At 38.0% G+C, this 24,638-nt stretch overlaps 1 protein-coding gene and 1 long non-coding RNA gene across 5 annotated transcripts in view; one reads left to right on the forward strand and one right to left on the reverse strand.

Annotated features, from left to right (window-relative positions):
- Nucleotides 1-21,651, forward strand: part of LOC121390358 — a 37,593-nt gene extending 15,942 nt beyond the window's left edge. Inside the window, exon 3 of the long non-coding RNA XR_005960199.1 lies at nt 21,558-21,651. This is a non-coding gene — a long non-coding RNA (uncharacterized LOC121390358). The remainder of the gene's footprint in view (nt 1-21,557) is intronic.
- Nucleotides 21,177-24,638, reverse strand: part of LOC121390356 — a 161,492-nt gene continuing 158,030 nt past the window's right edge. For all 4 annotated transcript variants that reach the window (XM_041522149.1, XM_041522148.1, XM_041522150.1 and 1 more), the window contains exons 9-10: nt 24,029-24,187; nt 21,177-22,276 (exon numbers count right to left, since the gene is read on the reverse strand). In XM_041522149.1, the coding sequence (XP_041378083.1) occupies nt 21,969-22,276; nt 24,029-24,187 (467 nt within the window). In that variant the 3' untranslated portion in view covers nt 21,177-21,968. The remainder of the gene's footprint in view (nt 22,277-24,028; nt 24,188-24,638) is intronic.

Here is a 24,638-nt window from a genome sequence, read left to right on the forward strand (position 1 = left end):
CCAATAGTCGGTGATTAATACATCAATGTGCTCTAGGTGTCGTTAAATAAAACATTTCCTTCCTTCCAATAGTCGGTGATTAATACATCAATGTGCTCTAGGTGTCGTTAAATAAAACATTTCCTTCCTTCCAATAGTCGGTGATTAATACATCAATGTGCTCTAGGTGTCGTTAAATAAAACATTTCCTTCCTTCCAATAGTCGGTGATTAATACATCAATGTGCTCTAGGTGTCGTTAAATAAAACATTTCCTTCCTTCCAATAGTCGGTGATTAATACATCAATGTGCTCTAGGTGTCGTTAAATAAAACATTTCCTTCCTTCCAATAGTCGGTGATTAATACATCAATGTGCTCTAGGTGTCGTTAAATAAAACATTTCCTTCCTTCCAATAGTCGGTGATTAATACATCAATGTGCTCTAGGTGTCGTTAAATAAAACATTTCCTTCCTTCCAATAGTCGGTGATTAATACATCAATGTGCTCTAGGTGTGGTTAAATAAAACATTTCCTTCCTTCCAATAGTCGGTGATTAATACATCAATGTGCTCTAGGTGTCGTTAAATAAAACATTTCCTTCCTTCCAATAGTCGGTGATTAATACATCAATGTGCTCTAGGTGTCGTTAAATAAAACATTTCCTTCCTTCCAATAGTCGGTGATTAATACATCAATGTGCTCTAGGTGTCGTTAAATAAAACATTTCCTTCCTTCCAATAGTCGGTGATTAATACATCAATGTGCTCTAGGTGTCGTTAAATAAAACATTTCCTTCCTTCCAATAGTCGGTGATTAATACATCAATGTGCTCTAGGTGTCGTTAAATAAAACATTTCCTTCCTTCCAATAGTCGGTGATTAATACATCAATGTGCTCTAGGTGTGGTTAAATAAAACATTTCCTTCCTTCCAATAGTCGGTGATTAATACATCAATGTGCTCTAGGTGTCGTTAAATAAAACATTTCCTTCCTTCCAATAGTCGGTGATTAATACATCAATGTGCTCTAGGTGTGGTTAAATAAAACATTTCCTTCCTTCCAATAGTCGGTGATTAATACATCAAAACATTTCCTTCCTTCCAATAGTCGGTGATTAATACATCAATGTGCTCTAGGTGTCGTTAAATAAAACATTTCCTTCCTTCCAATAGTCGGTGATTAATACATCAATGTGCTCTAGGTGTCGTTAAATAAAACATTTCCTTCCTTCCAATAGTCGGTGATTAATACATCAATGTGCTCTAGGTGTCGTTAAATAAAACATTTCCTTCCTTCCAATAGTCGGTGATTAATACATCAATGTGCTCTAGGTGTCGTTAAATAAAACATTTCCTTCCTTCCAATAGTCGGTGATTAATACATCAATGTGCTCTAGGTGTCGTTAAATAAAACATTTCCTTCCTTCCAATAGTCGGTGATTAATACATCAATGTGCTCTAGGTGTCGTTAAACAAAACATTTCCTTCCTTCCAATAGTCGGTGATTAATACATCAATGTGCTCTAGGTGTCGTTAAATAAAACATTTCCTTCCTTCCAATAGTCGTTAAATAAAACATGATTAATACATCAATGTGCTCTAGGTGTCGTTAAATAAAACATTTCCTTCCTTCCAATAGTCGGTGATTAATACATCAATGTGCTAAAGGTGTCGTTAAATAAAACATTTCCTTCCTTCCAATAGTCGGTGATTAATACATCAATGTGCTCTAGGTGTCGTTAAATAAAACATTTCCTTCCTTCCAATAGTCGGTGATTAATACATCAAAGTGTTAAAGGTGTCGTTAAATAAAACATTTCCTTCCTTCCAATAGTCGGTGATTAATACATCAATGTGCTCTAGGTGTCGTTAAATAAAACATTTCCTTCCTTCCAATAGTCGGTGATTAATACATCAATGTGCTCTAGGTGTCGTTAAATAAAACATTTCCTTCCTTCCAATAGTCGGTGATTAATACATCAATGTGCTCTAGGTGTCGTTAAATAAAACATTTCCTTCCTTCCAATAGTCGGTGATTAATACATCAATGTGCTCTAGGTGTCGTTAAATAAAACAAACAAACTTTTGTATATGAAATTGACCATATGTCAGGCACCGTGGCACATTTGTTCGAAATATAGTTAAATTAACCCTGGGTTAGTCTAATAGATTGTTTTTAATTATTCTTTCACAAATACAAAATAAAGTTTAAATTGATTATATGTGTATGTATGTATGTATGTATGTATGTATGTATGTATGTATGTGTGTGTGGATATATTTGGTGTCCTAAATCAAGTTTCAATATTATGTTTTGAATTATTATTTGTATTTATTCAGTCTTTGGTTTTGAAAATTTGTGTTAACCACTGAAATTAAAGGTAACTATCGCTTCAACAACCTACTCCATACAACAAATAACATGTTAAAGTTCTTGTCACTTATTAGAACGAGATAACATCAGTGGGTTTCCTAACCAGTATCGATCCCGAGACCACCTGTCCCCAGGCCGATACCTTCCTATCGAGTTAAATCTCCAACTTTAACAGCTAATGAACAACGGGATAACATGCTTCGACACAAATGCTTATTAACAGACCTCGATTTGGTGGTTCATCAGCGTTTGGTAAACATTATATCACAGAAATGTGTTTAAATATGAAGAAATTTCTTGAAATTTCTTCCCTAGACTATGTTTACAAGTGAGACCATATTCATGCTACGTGTTTGACTCAACGAACCTCAATAACCACTAGACAAACAATATGCAGACCCTGTGTTTACGTCTGAACAAAAGGCCTCTATTATTGAGATATTCACTAGCTGGCCTTAGGCCACACTCCGTTCCAGACCCGAAATAATTGTCCTTTTCATGAGATTTCAAAGTACGGAGGGCGGTATTCTTGCGACGAACCCGGTTATTATAAAACTGCCAAGGGATAATCACTGCGCACTGTCTTTATCTGCTTTCTGGAGGCTGGAACTGGTTCTTAGAGTAGAATTACACATTCAGTGCAACTTACAAACACAGTGCGTCTTTTTTCTACTGCCTCCATGGCGGTGGAAAATCTAGAACTGTCCTTGGGGGGGGGGGGGGGGGGGGGGGGGGAGAGCGGTGGTAATTCTTACACACCTGTTAGATAGAAAACTGGGTGGCATTTTTTATATATCACAAACCGATATCGCACATACGTGGGAGACTTATGGTTAGCGGCTCCACAGTAATCACCTGCAATCAATATGTCAGTAATCAATGGAATTAACAGTACCGATATTAATGTTTTTATGTCATATATGTTAACCATAAGAGCGTTATCTCCTTAAATAAGTTTTTATTGGAAAACACATCAAAATGTCTTTTAAAATGTATCCCAGCTCGTTTTCACTCATTAGATACGTTTTGAAACAACCCGTTCAAAACAAATAAACGGTTATCTAGCAGCCACTCATGTAGAATTATTTATTTATCGAAGTTCTAAATTAAACAGACCGCAATTGGAGTTATCTAGTACACAGCGAAGGTTCTAAGGGCGCCTAGTGTAACCGTTCTCTCCATATCGATTTTAAAACCAGTCGAGGAATGGTTCGGTAATGGCGAGTACACGGGCACCGTACGATACACACACATACATAATTGTAGCAAAACAATTTAGAATGTTTATAATCGACTCTATTTATATTTGTAAAACAATAAATCTACAAACGTGCAAAAGAATGAACTATATTATTGTGACTTGTTGGAGTAAAAAAAAAAAAAAAAAAAAAAAAAAAAAAAAAAAACCCAAAAAAAAAAAGAAATGAAAAAAAACCAACTAAAAAAAAGAAACAAAGAATTAAAAGAAAATATTAAAATGTGTGTGTGTGCATTCAAATCCATATTTAGATCGACTTTCAACTGGGTGGGGGCTGACCCCTCAGCCTCCAGTAAGTGGGGAAGTCACCCCCTGCCCCTCCCCCGCCCCTACTTCCGACGCCTAGGAATATTGTTGACTAAGTACAACAACTATATTTTTTTTTTTTTTTAAATAATAGTAAATATAGCTGCTAAATATATCGCTTTAATCATGATGTCTGTATTGCTAAATGCTCCCAGACTAGGGTAGACTAGCTTTTCTTACACACCCGTTGGCGAGAACACCATGCATTATTTTTAATAACACATGGGTTGTTAACACACGTACGTGTGTTAACAATTTCAAGACATACGATTGGTTGCTCCTAGGTTTGGACCAGGTCACCAATGTCATGCATTTAATGAAAAACAACACGGTGGAAATTGATTACATTGTGATGTATAGTTAAGACAATCATGTGTCTGTGACGCGTAAGTCAGCTACAAGTGCATCGGCTGTAAATACCTTTTAGTAAAAAAAGATGTTAAAATTTGCTTAAAACCTGTTTTTTTAGAATTTGTAAAAAAAATAGAATAATACATTCGTGTCCGTTAGATACCATTTATCTCACAACTCATTGTTTAAAAACGTATCAAACTCACTTTCGCTCGTTAGAGACATTTTCAGACAACTCGTTGTGAGATAAATGGTATCTAACGGCCACTCATGTATTATTATCTGTTTAATCAGCAGTGTTCAAACCTCTTAACCTGTAGCAAACGTCGCAATTAAAAACAAAACAACAAAAAAAACAAAAAAAAACAACAAACAACCAACCCAAAATCTCATCAACAGAGTGACGAGGAAGAGCCATGTTTAGATATTAATCTATTCTTTTAATCTTTTTAAAAATTAACTTGCTAAGGGAAATTAACTATTACTCTCCTTGAAAGGCCGTGGTATGTGCTATCCTGCCTGTGAGATGGTGCATACTATAAAATATCCCTTGCTACTAATGGAAACATATAGCGGATTTCCTCTCTAAGACTATATGCCAAATTACCAAATGTTTAACATCCATTAGCCGATGATTAGTAAATCAATGTGCTCTAGTGGTGTCGTTAAAAAACAAACAAAAAAAACTTTAACTTTAACTCTCCTTGAACTCTCGGGAGAGTAGTTGGGAGTCGGAGTGAGAGCTCCCTTAACCGGCGAGTTTGCTGTACACAGGGCCGTAGCTAGGATTTTTTGTTTGGGAGGGGGGGGGGGGGGGGGGGGCAACTGAGTAGTTAATAGTCTAAAACTCTTTTTCTTTAAGTTTCTATAATGCTTTCCGAATTTTTCCCTTGCCCCCCCCACCCCCCCCCCCCCCCCTTGCTAGCTACGGCCCTGGTACATTGATACGATTCCTCTACCCACCCTGGTCGTCCGCCCCTGATTTGTTTAAAAAGTGTTTTCCTTGTCGCAGAGTAAACGTTTATTGAATTATACTAACAAAGACAAATACCATGTTTTAGTGTGATGCCGTTATCACGAGGCAGGTAGGTGGCCATTTGCATTTGGTAATTCCTCCCTTTATCGAAAAGCACCATATACTTTCCTAGAAACTCATTATGAGGTCTTTACGTTCAGGTACATCATTAATTCTGCTATAATTGTCATTTCCCACAGTCTGCGTCTCGTGTGTTAATTTCACTAATGGAAAATACAATTAAAATAAACGTATGTTGACGACAGGTCATTTGGAGTGTGTGGGAATGGGAAACTCCTTTAACGCGCCCATATCCAAAAGAGGTTCAGGCACGCCCATCATGGGTCTGGTCTCGGACTTCGCCAGGAAGCTTTAAAGTTTGGTTTTTATTTAACGATGCCACTAGAGCACATTGATTTTTTTTATGTTATCATCGGCTATTGGACGTCAAACATATGGTCATTCTGACACTTTTTTTTAGAGGAAACCCGCTGTCGCCACAACAGGCAGCAAGGGATCTTTTATTTGCGCTTTCCCACAGGCAGGATAGCACAAACCATGACCTTTGTTGAACCAGTTATGGAACACTGGTCGGTGCAAGTGGTTTACACCTACCCATTGAGCCTTGCGGAGCACTCACTCAGGGTTTGGAGTCGGTATCTGGATTCAAAATCCCATACCTCGACTGGGATCGAACCCAGTACCTACCAGCCTGCAGACCGATGACCTAACCACGACGCCACCGATGCCGGTCGCCAGGAAGCAGTCCCAAGACGGGGTTGGAGTGTGTGTTATTTTGGCGAACATATTTTAACAATTATTCAGTTCCTACAAAACAGCAATATACCCAGAGGTGTTTACAAAAATGTATTTCGGGGTATTACAAAAGACAGGATGACCAGAAACACTTCGGATAACAATAAAACAATACGATTTAAGTAACGTCTAATTTAAATATTAAAAATAAACCGGCTTTAATAGTGAAAAATGTGTCGTCGTGTTTAAAAACTAGGATCTGCCGCTTTAAATCCCGCCCCTACTTTATGCGCTGCAATATTTCAATAGAATGTGCACCTGCTGCAATGAATTGTGAAGAAAAAAAAAAAGAGGAGAAAAACGAAGAAGAAAAAACTAACGCCAAAGTATCGTTAGGGATCTCATGAAACTTTCACGAGACAGCACTGAGCTCTCTTGGCGCTAATGAAGCTTGGAAAATGGCGAAATAAAGAATTTCTAAAACCAACTACAAGACGCGGTGGATAGGTTGCGCTGAATGTCTAGCACCTTGGGTATTAGTGTGTGGATGGCAGGGAAGTAAATGGGCCGATCAGCGTGTTGTTACCCACGGATAATAGTGCATTGTAATAACACTTCAAAGTATTTATATTACACACACAGTAGACTCGTTTGGTTGAACGCGGAACGTCGAACATAACACTACGCTTCAACCAAGAACAAGGTCCCGATTTGTTTGTTTAAATAAAATCTTTTAATCTGCACCGAATATATTTTAGTGGTTAAAAAGTTTGTTTTGTTAACATCATTGATTTATCATCGGTTATTGGATGATTTGATGATTTTGACATATAGTCGGATAGGAAACCCGCTACAGTTTTTCATTAGTAGCAAGGGATACCACGGGCTTTGATATACCAGTCGTGGTGGACTTGTTAAAACGAGAAATAGCCCAATGGGCCCATGGATAAGGATCGATCGTAGACGTACCGCGCATCAAGCAAGCACTTAATCCAAGGCTACGTTTTTTTCGTGTTGGGGTGTCGTTAAACAGTCATTCATTCATTCATTCATTCATTCATTCATTGCTACGTTCAATTCGGACTAGAAAGCGCTTTACCACTGGGCTGCGTCCTGACCCCTTCGTTGGCTACACTCGAATCAAGAACGAAGGCCCGAATTTTTGTTTGTTTAAATAAACCCTTTTAATATTCATTGAATATATTTGACTAGTTTGCAAGTGAGAAATTTGATTTTAACAGGGATTGTACCTGTTTTATTAAAGGAGATATTACTTTCCGACACAATATTCTGTATATCGAGGTTTGAATACAAATCTGGGTGCAGCAACTTCTTATCAACCATCAAACGTCAAAGTAGTGGGATTTTTCTCGTTCCAGCCTGTGCACCACGGCTGATATACCAACGACCGTGGTATGTGCTATCCTGTCTTTGGGATGGTCCATATAGAAGATCCTTTACTACTAATGGAAAAATTTAAAAGTTTTCCTCTAAGTCTATAAATATATATCAAAATTACCAAATGATTGACATCCAATAGCTGCTGATTAATAAATCACTGTGCTCTAGTGGTGTCCTGAAACAGGGACCCATTTCACTAAACATCGCAAGTTTACGTCTGCTACTAGCCCTTATACAGGTCGTGCGTTTACACGTGTTTGACATCAATTTCACTCAGACATTTACATCATTACGGAAGCTGGAATATTTTAAAGACAAACGTAAATAAAATACGTGTTCTTCCTACTATATGGCATTGTGTTGAACTATACTAGTATTAAGGATAGTGTTTTAGTCGTAGATTTACGTTTACTTACAAAACTAGGCTTACGATGTTTTGTGAAGTTGGGCCCCGGATGGTCAGGAACAATCGGATATAGGGAAGTGGATAATCTGGATAACCTAAACAATACAATCTAAGTGACGTCCGATTTTTAGTATCTAAAACGGATCAAATGGTGAAAAATACGCCGTAGTGTTTCAAAACAATCTGATTAAAATTAGCTCTACTGGTCTACCAGTAGATCTAACAGCATTGCGTGGACTCCCATGTCCAGGTGACATTTCATCTATAAATAACAATTTAAATATCGACCAATTACACTTCGCCTTTTATAGCGTTATTCGGCAACATACAAATTCTAAAAATATCGGGCGAGACTATTTATGCAATATGCGAACTTGTTGGTCTATTTCAACATTGAAAACACAGGGAGAAAGGTGCAATAATAAACTCTGGATTGTATACTAGTATTAACAGATTTTATGGCTATACCATCACGTTTTTTTTTTCAGTCTTGAAACGAATTTTATATTAAAAAAATTATATTAAAATTAATTTCCGGCATACTTAGTAATTCACCCGAATCATTTCGTATACCCTCGGCATAATCCCGAATGTTTTCAAATTCTTTTCAAATCACTAGCATGATTTTGCAAGTAAGGTTTCGATTGGTCGAATGAAAGGTCAACTGGACATGAGCTCCAACGGGCTGCTGTTAGATCCACATGTAATAGTGGAGCTAATTTTAATTAGATTGTCTTTCAAAACTAGGGTCTGGTATTTTAAGTCGTGTTCGGTCCGAATATTCGCTCGCTAATTTGCGGCACAGTGTAAAACAGTGGTACGGCTCGAGGTTGCCACTCTCCTTTCAAATTCACCTGTGAAGGACATTTTCAAATATAAGAACCCCCCCCAAAACCCCCCACAAAAACCCCCCACATAAAAAAACAACAACAAAAAACAAAAAAAACAAAAACAAAACAAAAAACCCCTAAAAAAACACAAACAAAACAACAACAACCCAACCAACCAACCAACAAACCCCCCCTCCCCCCCACAAAAAAACTATTCAGTTGCTATTATAATGATACCAAAATCACACTTTTGCTATTTAAAAGCTACTCTAAAACAACATTAGGGATAAACAGACGTTTTGACTGAATATAAGCATAGGCGGCAGCGGCTAGGATTGAGGTATGGAATACTGCTCCTCGACCCCCTCTCCCCCCCCCCCCCCCCCCAAACTCTGAACATATTGTTATATGATAACATAGGAAAATTAATATTAACTTACACAACTCTTAGTGTAAGAGTTGTGTGTGTGTGTGTGTGTGTGTGTGAGTGTGTGAGAGAGAGAGAGAGAGAGAGAGAGAGAGAGAGAGAGAGAGAGAGAGAGAGAGAGAGAGAGAGAGAGAGAGAGAGAGAGAGAGAGAGAGATCATGTGTGTGTGTGTGTGTGTGTGTGAGAAATAGATCAGATTACAAGGTATATATGGAGATACTATTATACGAGCTAGTGTGTCATACTAATTTTACAAAACGAGTGTCAGGATTTTTGTATTGCCCAAGCAAGAGCGAGGGTAATACATGAATTCTGACACGAGTTTCGTAAAATCAGTACGATTCACACGCGAGTGTAATAATTCCTTTATTATCCACATTATTCATAATACTATTTCTATGAAAAACAAGGGCCATGTTAAAATGTTTCAAACGTAACTAGAAGGAGACAACGAAATGACGTCATTTTGGTAAGCGATTACACTAGGGAAGCCGCATTATGTTATGACGTCGCTCCCAAAAATTACGTCATTTGTTGTGCACGTGAAATCATTATGACACACGTGGGTAATACAGGTTATATTTGCCTGTATATCTTGAACTATGTGGATAAATAAAATTTATATTGTCCACATTGACATAGTTCAAAATATACTAGGAAATATAACCTCGTGTCAGGATCCATGTATTACCCTCGCTCTCCCTCGGGCAATGCAAGAATTGTGACACTCATTTCGTAAAACCAGTACGATACACAAGTTCGTGTAATAATCTCTTGTGGATATTCTCTCTCTCTCTCGCTCTTTCTCTCTCTCTCTCTCTCTCTCTCTCTCTCTCTCTCTCTCTCTCTCTCTCTCTCTCTCTCTCTCTCTCTCTCTCTCTCTCTCATATGACCTTGCCCTTCTAGAGACCGGGTCTGTGATAGACGTGCCCGAACCTCTAGTGATATATAGGCACATGAATAATGTTCAGGTCCAGGTTATGATCTGAGATTAGGAGTTTTTATATCAGGTTGTGATCTGAGATTATGAGTTTTTATATCAGGTTGTGATCTGAGATTATGAGTTTTTATATAGTAAGATTAATAGTTTTTTTGATATTAGATGGTTGTTTACAGTTCAGCGTGTACCACTATTGATGTGATGTTCAGGAGGACCAGGGGCGGGGCGTAACCCAGTGGTAAAGCGCTCGCTGGATCCGCGGTCGGTCTGGGATCGATCCCCGTCGGTGGACCCATTGGGCTATTTCTCGTTCCTGCCTTTGATATACCAGTCGTGTTGCACTGGCTGGAACGAGAAATAGCCCAATGGGGCCATCGACGGTGATCGATCACAGACCAACCACGCATCGAACGAGCGCGTTACCATTGGGCTACGTCCGGCCGCCTTGTTATAACGAGGGTTATCTACATGGCGGTTATTTAACGACGCACTCAACACATTTTATTTACTGGTATATGGCGTCAAACATATGGTTAAGGACCACACAGATAACGAGAGAGGAAACCAGCTGTCGCCACTTCATGGGCTACTCTTTTATATATCAGTCGTGGTGCACTGGCTAGAACGAGAAATAGCCCAATGGGCCCACCGACAGGGATCGATCACAGATCGGCCGCATAGCGAGCACAATAATGATAAAGACGTTTTGGAACCGTGTGATAAATATATCTTGTATCACACGTATGTGCGATCTGGACCGGAACATGTAAATGGGGAATTCCCTTTTTATATTTACTGGCTTTAGTGCCTTTTTATAACTGACGCCATATCAGATTTACAAATTATTTCACATCGTATTTGTTGGTTTGTTTTGTTTAACGACAACACTGGAGCACATTGATTAATTAATCATCGGCTATTGGATGTCAAACATTTGTTATTTCTGACTCGTAGTCATCAGAGGAAACCAGTTACATATTTCTTAATGCAGACAGGAAAGCACATACCACGGCATTTGACCAGTTGTGGTGCACTGGTTGGAACGAGACAAAAACCAGTCAACTGAATGGATCCATCGAGGTGGTTCGATCCTGCAACGCAAGCACCTCAAGGGAGCACTCAACCGACTGACCTAAATCCCGCCCCCATCCTATTTGAAACATTACACAAGATTGCCGCAGAAAGGATTGATTAATAGATTTAAGACAGCGTAGTTATGACGTTAAATTAAAAAACCAGTTTTATGAAAAATAAAAGAAGGTATGTAATAAATACAGAACCTCACATAGTATTCTGTCTTCGCTTTTTATATATTGCACAAGAGCATGCCACTCGATCGTTATATATATAGAGGATTCGTCACGAGTATTTTTTAATATGGAAAATATCAACTGAGTCTATGTTAATTGACGAGGTTGATATTTTACATATTAAAACACACGAGTAGCGAATTCTGTTTATCCTATAACACTTCTAAAATAACATTTTAATTAATATTTTAGTAAATCACAGTACTAAAGTCGCCACCATCGATAATATGACGTCATCACGATTAACACAGATTAGTTTGACGTCACACATTTTAAACAAATCTTTGAAAACGTTACGCTCAGGTACACGGGTCTTGTTGGCTTGTAAGCAAATGACCCATCCACAGCAACACATTACCTAGAGACCTTGCAAATTTGAATATCATTATTAACCGGGTTAATAAAGTAAATTATTACATGGATTTATGACATGGATATCATGGGTAAATTATAGCATAAATAAATAAATAAATAAATATATATATATATATAACTGACGATCACAAGAAAGTATACCAATTATTTTTTCAAAGTATTAAAAACAACACAAAACACAAGTTGATGCAAATGTTATATTTTGAAAGTATAATAATTTGGCGATAAATAAACACGAGTATACTCAATAAAACCCATAAAATGATAATATCACAGTTCACAACAGCACTAGGGGTGAAATGTGCGATTTCATAAAGGACCACTCATAACGAAGGTGAATAAATTTGACCACAAAGAACATGTTTCAATAGCGTGTATGTCCACCATGTGCAAGTGTGCAAGCATGGACCCGACGTCGGACAGATTTCCGTCAATGACAATAAGGTCTGTCCGCTGTTGGCCACAGATACCGCCCCAAACCATCACAGATCCACCACCAAACGGTTAAGTCTCCTGAGCACAGCACGGAGCTGTTCTCTCTCCTGCACGTCGGTATATCCGAGTCCTGCCATCAGCTCTGAATAACTGGAACCTGCTCTCATCAGAAAAGAGTACACGTTGCCAGTTCCGATGTTGCCAACGTTGAAACTGACGTGCCCAACGTAAACGTCGAAGTCGATGTTGCCTCATCAATGTCATCCCTCTGAATGGTCGATAGGCCCTGATACCATGCTGTCGTAGTCGACGACGTACAGTGTGACGACTGATGACATGCCCAAGGCCAGTCGCTGCAGATGACGTCATAGTGAGGAATCTGTTACGTAAGTGTAAGATGCGGAGATGGTGGTCCTCGTTGGCTGTTGTGACGCGGGGTCTTAACGCTGTATCAACCTGGTGATCGTCAATTTTGTGCAATTCAGGAGTCTTGCCACATGGGAATAACTCGCACCCAACTGCACCATACCAATAACTCTCTCTTTCTTTCTTCAGCAGTTAGCCATGCCATGTTCTCTGGCGTTTTACTGTTGACTGAGACATGTTCTAAGCAATGACACCCTTTTTTACACCCTTATGTGCACGAGTATCATGTTTCTCGTGCAGTATAAATTTGATGAATAAAGTAATTTTGCACATGCGGCATTGCCCAAACGCAGCAATGTGCGACTATTCGTCATTGATTCATTATAACGAACAATACTGGAACCTATCTAACCTTCCATGAACGTGTATTGTGTTTATTTATCATAAACATAATTGGTATACTTTCTTTTGATCGTCAGTATATATATATATATATATATATATATATATATATATATATATATAAAGAAATGCACATGCGAAATATTCATGGAATTATCTTTTTAATACAAAGTGGCATAATTTCGTTATCTATGATTGTATCACAGTCAAATTTGCCAAGAGTATGTGACAGTGTTCTTGCTATGGACTGACGTCAGTGGAGCGGTTTTTGTCACAAAACAGCTTCGCACGAGGGCGCTGAAATCAATACCTTGTATGGCCACCAGCAGCAACAATCACTGCGCGACATCTCCTTGACATAGACTGAATGAGTCTCTGAATCCGGGCACGTGGAATCCATGCCCATTCTTCCTACAGTGCATGTGACAGTTGCGGAAGCGTCTGAGGCTTCGGGTCACGCTGGCGTACACGTCTGTCCAGTTCGTCCCATAGATGTTCAATGGGGTTGAGATCTGGCGATCTTGATGGCCATGGCAGTACATTAATGTTCTCATTCTGTAGGAAATCCATTGTTACACCTGTCGTATGCGGCCTAGCATTGTCCTGCTGAAAGAGTTCTCTTTGTCGATCCAACATGGGAAGCATGTGACGACGAAGAATTTCATCCCGGTAGCGTACAGCTGTCAGATTGCCTTGTACGAACACAAGTTCACTTCTGTCGGTGTATGAGATGGCTCCCCACATCATGACACTCCCTCCACCGAATCTGTCAACTTGCGGCGTCTGTAAATACGTTGTCGTCCATCACGTCGCTGTAGAAGGAAATCACGTCGCTGTAGAAGGAAACGTGACTCGTCACTGAACCATACTCGCCACCAGTTTCCCAAGTTCCACCCCTGTACATTCGTGCACCAGCGAACACGTAAATGTCGATGTTGACGTCGCAGGACAGGGCCAACATACGGTCTCCTAGCCCGTAAACCAGCTTCTCGAAGTCGGTTCCAAATGGTTTGTGCAGACACCCTTCTCAAACCAGGTATGCGTCCAGCAGTGTTCGTTGCTGTGGCAGTTCGGTGACGCAAGTACAGAACCCAGATGTAGCGATCTTGTGCTGCAGTTGTTATGCGAGGTCTTCCATTTCTGGGCCGGTCTTCAGCTGATTGAAACTGCTGGTACCTGTCCCAGAGACGTGAAATGGTGCTATGATGGACGTTCATGTGGCGTGCGACTACTGACTGCGATTCACCTAACTGGAGGCGGCCTATTGCAATGTTTCGATTCGGCAGGCTTAGTCTTGGCATCTTGTAACTCGTCTACGTCGAAATGGAAATGAGGCATCATTGCAAGCATTGCTGCTTTAAATACCCATCACTACCCCAATCCTTTCCCCGAGTTTCACGTGCATTCGCTAAAATCTGACCATTTCACGCCAATGTCCTGCAATTGTCGCACACCGTGCGTTAAATTTGTTTTAGGGTGCATTTGGGCATGCTGTCCCATTCCAGGAACATTAACAAACATGGTTATTCAGCAACATTGTACAAAAAACAAAAAAACACACACAAAAAAAACACACGATATTTTGTAAAATCAAACACTTTTCTTCTTTCCCTATCACCTATGCGTTTCTTTTATGACAGAGTATAATATATATTCTTGCGCAAGATAAACTCGTGCAATAAATAGGAAGCGAAAACAACGTATGTGAAGTTCTGTATATTTATTACACCGCGGTGGAATATATGTGTGATATATATCATTTCTTCACATTGTGAAATATGCCTTTTGAGAGGTGATGACCTCTGATCTGGTGATTGACTGTGTCACACAGTACAACTCCGCATTGATGTTCATGCAAAAAGTGTGCACGTTTATTTCAATTCATATTTTTTAATCGGAAAAATACTTGCTGTCAATGCTTATAATTAATGTTAGAAGCATAATATACTCTTCAAAAAAAGTAGGGGAACCTGAAATATTAATGTTAATATCAACTATGAGACCGAACATACGTTTTGACCACAGACATCCTAGTAAAGAACATTCAGGTCTGTTTATGAACACACCGAAACACATTCCATAGTTTGCACGTGCATCAAGCAGTTGCCCCGTATACGTGCGTGGGGTGTCATTCTCGATTTTGACAATTTCCAGGAAGGTCGATTAGTCACTGTGGAACATTATTTCTGTCAATCTTTTTCATTCTGATGATCATACAGTTGTTATTGTTTTGTTTTCAGTAATTTTTATTGTTTGAATTTGCGATGCACTGATAAAAAAAACCCGTCAACTTTCAAATTTCACTTCTGACCCCAATCGTCCTTCAAGATCTTTGGTGGTCATAAAACCTACTGTAATACTGAACTACCGGTTGTAATGTTTGCCCAATGAATTCACTATTATCATATAACCATTCCCCACAGCTAATATACCTTACAATTTTGGCAATTGTAAATTCTTATTAGAGTTCCCCTACTTTTTTTGAAGAGTATATAACAAAATATATCTTGTAGTAGTTTTGTTTAGCCTTAAATATGTTTATAATATTGTTTGTGTATACTTCGTTGATAGATGTGTGGCGTAGGAATGCAAAGTTTGACTGATATATAGCTGAGTGACGTCATTTCCATGTCTTGTTCAGTTTATTTTGGAAGTCTCACAAGGGAATTCTTTATGTCTGTCAGAAGAAAGAAAGAAAGAAATGTTTTATTTAACGACGCACTCAACACATTTTATTTACGGTTATATGGCGTCAGACTTATGGTTAAGGACCACACAGATGTTGATAGGAAACCCGCTGTCGCCACTACATGGGCTACTCTTCCGATTGGCAGCAAGGGATCTTTTATTTGCGCTTCCCACAGACAGGATAGCACAAACCATGGCCTTTGTTGAACCAGTTATGGATCACTGGTCGGTGCAAGTGGTTTACACCTACCCATCGAGCCTTGCGGAGCACTCACTCAGGGTTTGGAGTCGGTATCTGGATTAAAAATCCCATGCCTCGACTGGGATCCGAACCCAGTACCTACCAGCCTGTAGACCGATGGCGTCTGTCAGAAGATGCACGAGCTACATGCATACTAGTACTATACAGGTACAAAAGACAAAAATACGAATTAAAAAATAGCATCTTTATTTTATACGCATGAATTGCAATATACATATAAATGCGTAGGTACAGGCCGAACGGTGACATCAGCTGTAAAGAGAAGAAACCCAACACACACTTCATAAAAAAAAAAAAATTAATGGGAGACAACTCATCTGCTTATGTGCAGATTTACAATGGTAAGTTTAAATTAATGTTCATAAAATGTACAAAATAATATAAAAAAGTAAAAAATAATGGCCACCAATTATTAGCGAGTAGTAAATTAACTAAGATTGACACTAATGAAATTGAAGTCTAAGATTGGGAAGAGGTGAGTAATTTCGAACCATGAATAAAAACCCTCCTTAGGGTCATGTTTTATGCAATTCCTCTTAACTAGGGGAGGGGGGAGGTATGAGTTGATGCCACCCACCCCCTCCCGAGAACAAATACAACAAATCCCATTTTAGTTTACAAATTCCCTTTTTGTCTAATTGGAGACGACTCGATATTGCTGAATCCCAATTTGTAAGTGCACCCCCCACCCCCCACCACTGATTTAAATTGAGTGCGACCGCCAAAAGAGTCCTTTCTACTGATCCACAATATTGAAATAGATAATTAGTTCTCTAGAGTTTACTTTCGCAATTACCACAAATTAAATACTTTTAAAAACACAACGAAAGCCCTCGCCCATTCTCACCCAGAAATAAACCCCCACAAAGTATAAAATCGTTTTTTTTTTTATGAAGTGTTTGTCGCAATAAATTTATATTACAGTACACGAACCTATAATACATTAAATAAGGTAAACTAGTTAACGACAGAAGCGATAAACATACTTAAATAAAAAAGTCTATAGGAGTCAAATGGTTACTTAATAAATTCCTGTATACAACAGCAAGACTTTAACTAGAACAAATAACAGTAAACTCCGTCAACATTTAACCCTTTAAGGGTGCAGATCGCTGTACAAACACGTGTATAATAAAGTGAACACATTAGATGAACGTGTGTAGATATATGATGCAGATGTATTACAATTATATAGATATGTGCGAGTATTGCACGCAAAACTGTCGGCATGATGATATATAGTCGCACGAATAGTATTATAACATACACAATTTGAAATTCATGACACGTAATGAAATATACAAATATTAATGAAAACTGACAATTTCTTTTATCTCATGCATACAGATAAAAAATGCATTTGCACTCATCATATAGATATAAATATATTACATAGCAACGTGTAATGAAATGTATCATGTTTGGTTTCTGCGCATGCCGAGTATGGTTATTCTTTTAAATGGTTTTATAACTAACTGGATACAACAGTGCCTATTTTTTTACTTTCAAACTTGTGGTTCTAAGCATTTCAAAATGCCAGGTTCAAAGATATTCAGCAGGTAAGTTTATCGCACCATTTCCATAGTTTTACCTTTTAAGTTCCTCTCCCACTCGATACCTCAAATGTATACGTTTCCTTCAAATGAAAAATATATACATATGTTTAAGGTAAGTTTTTATAATAAAAATTTGGATTAATGAAAAAAAAAAAAAAAGAGTATTAGCATAGCTTGAAACTAACAAGGAGCAATAAATAAACAACTGCCACTCAAAATGCGCGGGGAAGGGGGTGGGGCGTAACTCAGTGGTAAAGCGATCGCCTGATGCGCTATCAGTCTAGGATCGATCCCAGTCGGTGGGCCCACTGGACTATTTGTCGTTCAGCTGATGTCACAGAAGCCAAAATATGTGCTGTGCTGTCCTGTCTGTGGGATTGTGAATATAAAATATCCCTTAGTGCTATTAAATCGAGAAGAGTAGCCCATGGAGTGGCGGCATGGGGTTTCTTCTCTCATCATCTGTGTGGTCATTAAGCATATGTCCGACGCCATATAACCGTAATTACAATATTTTCAGTACATGTTAAACAAAACATTTCTTTCTTTTTTCTTTTCTTTTTCTCAAAATAACCAATATGCTTTCTGGCAATCAGGTCCGTGCGTAGTTTTTGTTTTTCATCTCTAAGTATAATCCACACTAAAGAATTTATACCAGTACCTGAGTTCAACCACTGTTTCTAGAGTTTTAGCTTTAATTTCAAAATTAAAATTCGACAGGTAACAATTTCTCCCACTTCACAAAATTAATTTCAAGCCCTGCAGATTTAGAACGACCATAAAGACATTTAAAGTAAAAAACACTGGCACTTTAAACAGGTAAGTGTATTTAATCGTTGGAAGGCGCTGTTAAACCGACACATGACAGCAAATTTAAACTTCTAACGTCCCTGTAATTGGCTACTGATATATACATATATTAATTAAAAAAATGCTCATGTACATTTTAATCAGCAGCCGCCATTGTGTTGTATATAGATATGTTTGTAAACACCTCATTGTAACACCGTTTGGTGTTCTGTTCTGTTCTATCAAATACATGCTGAATTATGTTCATGATTACATCATTTACTTTAAAACACACGTACACACACGCGCGCGCACACACACACACGTGCGTATATACACACACGCGCACACACACACACGTGCGTATATACACACACGGACAAATGCGCGTTAACTCGCAATATATTTAACCATGCACGACAAAGAAACATGCAAACGTCCAAATTCCTAAATTGTGTTTGGTTTTAGAATAGACGTATATACAGTATATATCGAGATTGCGATGAAAATTTAAAATGAACACTAAACTATTAACAGCTGGAACAAGGCTCCGTAGAAATACGTGGTTTTGGTTTATGTGCCAACACATCGATATCCTGGGTACAATTTTAGACCGCGTGGCAGAACTAATGATTAAATCAGGGGCGGATATAGGAGGGTGCCAGAGAGGTTCGACCCAGTATCTTTGGTCAAACTTAACTAATTTTGCCATATTAATGTTAATTATGATTTCAAAACGTCACCTAACTACATTAGATCAATTATTATGCCAACCCACACCCCTGAAAGAAACAGATCCGCACCTGATACATAGTAAGAAAATAAGGACATAAAGCTCAGGCCTAAAACAAATTTAAAACAAATGTGTTTCTGGTTTTTCTATCTACATTAATTTTATGTAGCGACCCTGAAATATTTCGAAAGTAAAAAAAAAATCATGATCCCCGATTTTTTTTGGCAATCAACTAAACTAGATTCGGAACGCCTCGACCGATTACGGTTTCTCGGTTTGATTCGATTAAAAAAAAGTTCCTATACCTTACCTATCCTATTTTTTTTCAAGGTGAAACCTAAAACACATACATATTTTGAGGCCTTATTAGGCCAGTTTGCAAACATTTCTTTGACGTCTTCGTTTCCGTACTGGTCCAAGAGAAAACATTACGTTTGCCTTAATGCTTGTGATATATACCCTGTAACATTTGGTGTGACAAGTACAATACTATTCAAAAAACAAACTCATTAATTGAGAATGAGGCTATACCTGTTAGAAATCAGTACATCCTAGTTAGCAATCCGGTCTATTTGGGAATCCAGATATACCGCTTAGGAATGAGGATATACCAAAACGTAATCCAACTATACTACATAGACAATATACTAATGACTGATATATTATAAACCGGAATACTAACACATAGCAAACAAGATAGATATGCAAGTGGCTAAGGCCAGATGTATTCATGTGATACAAATAAACAAAAATCGTCATGTGTAGGATTTTAAAAACAAGAGGGCACCATGATGGGAGTAGAGAACTCTTCATAACAGTTTAATTTAATTTATTTTCTTTGTTGATAAATGTCGTTGAGAAACCGTAACTCGGTAACATCAACAGAACGTAATGCTCCAAATCAAATGACGTCATTACCATTTATGCGGGCGGCAGCATATTAATATTTCCAAAAAGACGTAAATGCAAATTTCACAAATGTTGTTTCACTAGCCGTCGGGCATGGCAATAAGAGTTATTTACTAGCCCAACACTGAATAACAGTAGCCATGGGAGTGGAGCTACCATAATGTAGAAGCCCTGATTAATGAATGTGATGTGTTGGATATGCAAGTATCTTAATCTATAGATCATGTAGCACCGTTAGACCTACATATGGGTGGAACGGTTTTGTATTAACTTCCTTCAGATCAGACGCCAGGCCATTTATAGCCTATGCGTTTTAAAGTTTTAATCAATTCGCTAAACTTAAAGCTACGTATGTAAATGCAATTGCTGAATAGTGATAATGACGTTTTGTTTTTGTTTTTGGAGAAGCACATAATAATACAAACATCACACGTTGGCGTGAAATACAGAATCACAGATCATAACGAAGAGAACATCCAGTCACTATACTCCACCAGTCATATGAGAACAGAACGTGGCTGTTCTTTCAAGAAATTCATCCAGCCTCCTTTAAATTAATGAGCAAATGTTTGACACAGCCTTCCATGTGATAAGATATATCCAAGTTCGCAACTTACGAGAGGTGCGTAATCCATAGTGCCACAAGATCGTGTGTCTTATTATTCAAGGTCCTACATCTTGGTGTCGGTTGTAGTACAGTCGACAGTGCTGTGGGTTATTCTCTGCTTCTGTTTAGTTCCAGAGTCATCTTCATACCAAGTATATCCATACTAATTAGGTGGTATCTTTTTTCATTTAATTTCTTCACTTTAAGGACCAAATCCTTATATCAAGTGTAAAATGTCCACAAAGCTCAAGTGTACTTTTTTGCATTCAAAGACCAGTGCTGTAAGAATATTCATAATACCACATAATTTGGTTTTCTTTTTGTCAATCCCATGACTTCAGATCTAGGTTGAAAATATCACCAATAACAAGGTGGTATGGTATCTCTTTTGTTCAAATGCCAATCACTGTATCAAGTGTGGTGAAGTTCACACCACCATGGTCTATAGTTTTGAAGTATGGTCTTGTTAATTCATTCAAAGGCCAATGTTTTTATGACAGCTGTCAAGAATGATAAACATCTTCCTATTCAAAAAGGGTATTCTTGTTTCTCTTCACTGATCCACAATGTCACGAGATATCCATTAGTAAAGCAATATTGCATTTTGTTCAAGGATCCCAAACGTAGGAACAAACCTGCGTATATCCAATACCAGAATGATATTCTGCTTTCTTATATTCAAGAATCCAAAACCATCATGAACATTTACAATGCAAGATTTATTCATTCACGGATCCAAAACGCCAATGTCAAAATTGTATGCTCTTTTTTTTTCATTCAAGGATACAATACATTCGTGACAGATATGCAAATATCCATTGTATGCACTTTATTCTTCTATGATTTTAACCATCACCACAATGGTATGCTGGTAGCTTGCTTTCAAGGATCCATAACCATCATAAAAATGATGCAGTTCAAGAATGGTAAAGCTCTTCTCGTCATTCAAGGTTCTAAATGTTTATAAGAAATTCCCAACGTCAGACTCGTATACTATTTCCTTTTCATTCAAGGATAACACAACGTTTGTGACAAATATGCAAATATCCAATGTAACAATCATACACTCTTTATTTTCTAGGACTTAAACCTTCAGGACTGATATCCAACGTCAGAATAGTACGCCTTCTGTTCATTCAAGAATCCTAAACTTCAGAACAAATGCCCCATGACAGAGTGGTATGATGTTTTCATTCCATTCAAGGATACAATACATTTACGACAAATATGCAGTGTATCCTCTTTATTCTTCTATGCTTTTAATCTTCATAACAAATATCCAGATTCAGAATGGTACGCCTTCTGTTCATTCAGGGATCGAGAACTTCAGAACACAAAGAACCAATTCCAGAATGGTATCATAGGATCCTCATTTCATACCAGAACGTAACGAGAAGTCGCATAAAATCCACAGTTCCAAGAACCTGAGTCTTCATGTAAGTTTTGAGAATATATCACACATACACACACATCATCATCTCCACCATCAGAATCATGACGTACACTGAACGGGCATGGAATACTGGCGATGGAAAGACACGTCTGAGTCGGTCAACAGGCCGTTGTGTTCGTCTAACGCGGGGGCGCTCGCCTCCACCCTGGTGAGCTCCTGGTCCCGCACCTGACACTCGAGCAGTTTGTTGGTGGAGTCCCCGCCCGTCTCCTTGACGGGGTCGGATTTCTGTGGTTTTTTCAGACAGGAGAACATCCCTGGTAAACCGTAGAACAGACTGTTCTGAGCGCGGTTGTGCACTTCCCCACCGTGGATGATGTTCCCTTCAGCATCAACGACTATGTCACCTGCAAAGATTAATTAAATTTTATTTTTTTAAACAAGAATTCTGAGGAATTAAATGTCTCGCATACCATAAAATGCACTGTGATGATCATCATAAAGGAGAGACAAACATTACTGTCATTGAATTTCAATTACTTTTACTGGTATTTCGTTTTTCAAATCTAATAAACTATGTATTTCTCCTGCTAGTTTGTACTTCTGCACTGACGGATTCTTTCTCAATTGGATTGGTTTGTTTAATTTTTAATTAATTTATTAATTTTCATTCTATAATGCTTTATATTTATATAATATGTTACAAATTGCCATTAAAGAAAATGTACCAATGAGCTGCAACGGTCAATGTTAATAAATAATTGAATTGAATTGAATTTAAATTTGAACTGAACTTAAACATCCATCCATTTAATAACTGTGTCTTTAAAGTGTTTACTGACGATGTGTTTATTGTACAAAACATGATGAAAACATGATGTGAATTTATTGCAGACTGTGTACATCGACTTGCGGTCATTTATCAGACGTGTCATCATTGTTACATCTAGGAGGACTGCCATTCATAGCAAGTGGCACACTTAGTGTTGTATTGCTGATTGTTTATTTTTAAAAAACACACTGTAGTAACAGAGAACAAATCTCTATTATATAACATTTAGTGAAATATCTTAAAATATAAGTGGAATAAAAGTGTTATCAGTCACTCAGTGACAATAACACATTTTAGAGTGAAATTTTCACTATTTCACTCAAAAATGTGTTATCTTCAATGTAAGAAAGCCGGAACTATTTTGCTGCTAGCATTTTAAAAATAAAGGTAAATTGCCAAACGTTATATATTAAATAAAAAAATTCAATTTTTTTGGTCAAATATGATTTATATCTCATCTCGTGAAGTTTGCAATCATATCACACTCTACGCGCAAACGCGACTCGTGAGATATGATTGCAAACTTCACTCTGTCTATTAGCCCGCTGTCTGGGCTAGTGGAAATTATCAACTGTATTACTATAATACATAGGGCACTAGCCAAAGCTTCTGTGAGGGCTAGTGGAAATCAAACTGTATTACTATAATACATAGGGCATCAAGCTTCTGTGAGGGCCAGTGTACTATCAACTGTATACATACATAAGACACTAGTCAAAGCTTCTGTGAGGGCCAGTGGAAATTATCAACTGTATTACTATAATACATAGGACACTACTATAATACATAGGACACTAGTCAAAGCTTCTGTGAGGGCTAGTGGAAATTATCAACTGTATTACTATAATACATAGGGCACTAGTCAAAGCTTCTGTGAGGGCCAGTGTAAATTATCAACTGTATTACTATAATACATAGGGCACTAGTCAAAGCTTCTGTGAGGGCCAGTGTAAATTATCAACTGTATTACTATAATACATAGGACACTAGCCAAAGCTTCTGTGAGGGCCAGTGGAAATTATCAACTGTATTACTATAATACATAGGGCACTAGCCAAAGCTTCTGTGAGGGCCAGTGGAAATTATCAACTGTATTACTATAATACATAGGGCACTAGTCAAAGCTTCTGTGAGGGCCAGTGGAAATTATCAACTGTATTACTATAATACATAGGGCACTAGTCAAAGCTTCTGTGAGGGCCAGTGTAAATTATCAACTGTATTACTATAATACATAGGGCACTAGACATAGTTTTTGTGAGGGCCAGTGACTTTCTCAAACAATTGTCGAAAACACTGCAGTATTTAGACTAACTACGGTACTCACCCACTTCACCTCTGAGGTGGTTGCATATTTCAAAGGTGATGTCGTCTCGCTTGCAGTAGCGCAGACACTGGAACAGCTGGCAGACGGACGGGTAGGTGTCCTCCTTCCAGGTTCGCCACTCCCCCAGGTAACCGCGCACGGCCATCTTGGGCGACATTTCTGAAAGAGGCAGTAAGGCATAAATACACTGAACAACAACAGAAACGCAAATATTAATTTAGTCTGAATAATTTTAAATAAATTAAATAAATCTGAATCTCGTTAGTTTGTTTTATTTGCTAATATTATCAATGTGTCTTGAACATTGTAAGGGAATATTTAAATTCAGTTTACAAGTATTCAATTTGTCATAACAATATATGAAGGGTCCACGAGAACGTTTACAATTGCAATCGTGGAATATTTATACCTAAGAAAGTATAATTTACCAACAACTTTTAATAGCCTACCATAATTATAGGTTTTTAATTGATTGTGTCATTATGAGATTAACACACACGACTGTAAAAAAATTGACGATCTGTTTGGACATCATAGGTTATTCCCTTTGACCCTTCATATATATCTACATGTATACTAAAATATTTTCTTTTGAATCATTAAGAGGAGC

This window comes from Gigantopelta aegis, chromosome 15 (assembly GCF_016097555.1).
Source record: "Gigantopelta aegis isolate Gae_Host chromosome 15, Gae_host_genome, whole genome shotgun sequence".
NCBI classification, from domain to species: Eukaryota; Metazoa; Mollusca; class Gastropoda; order Neomphalida; family Peltospiridae; genus Gigantopelta; species Gigantopelta aegis.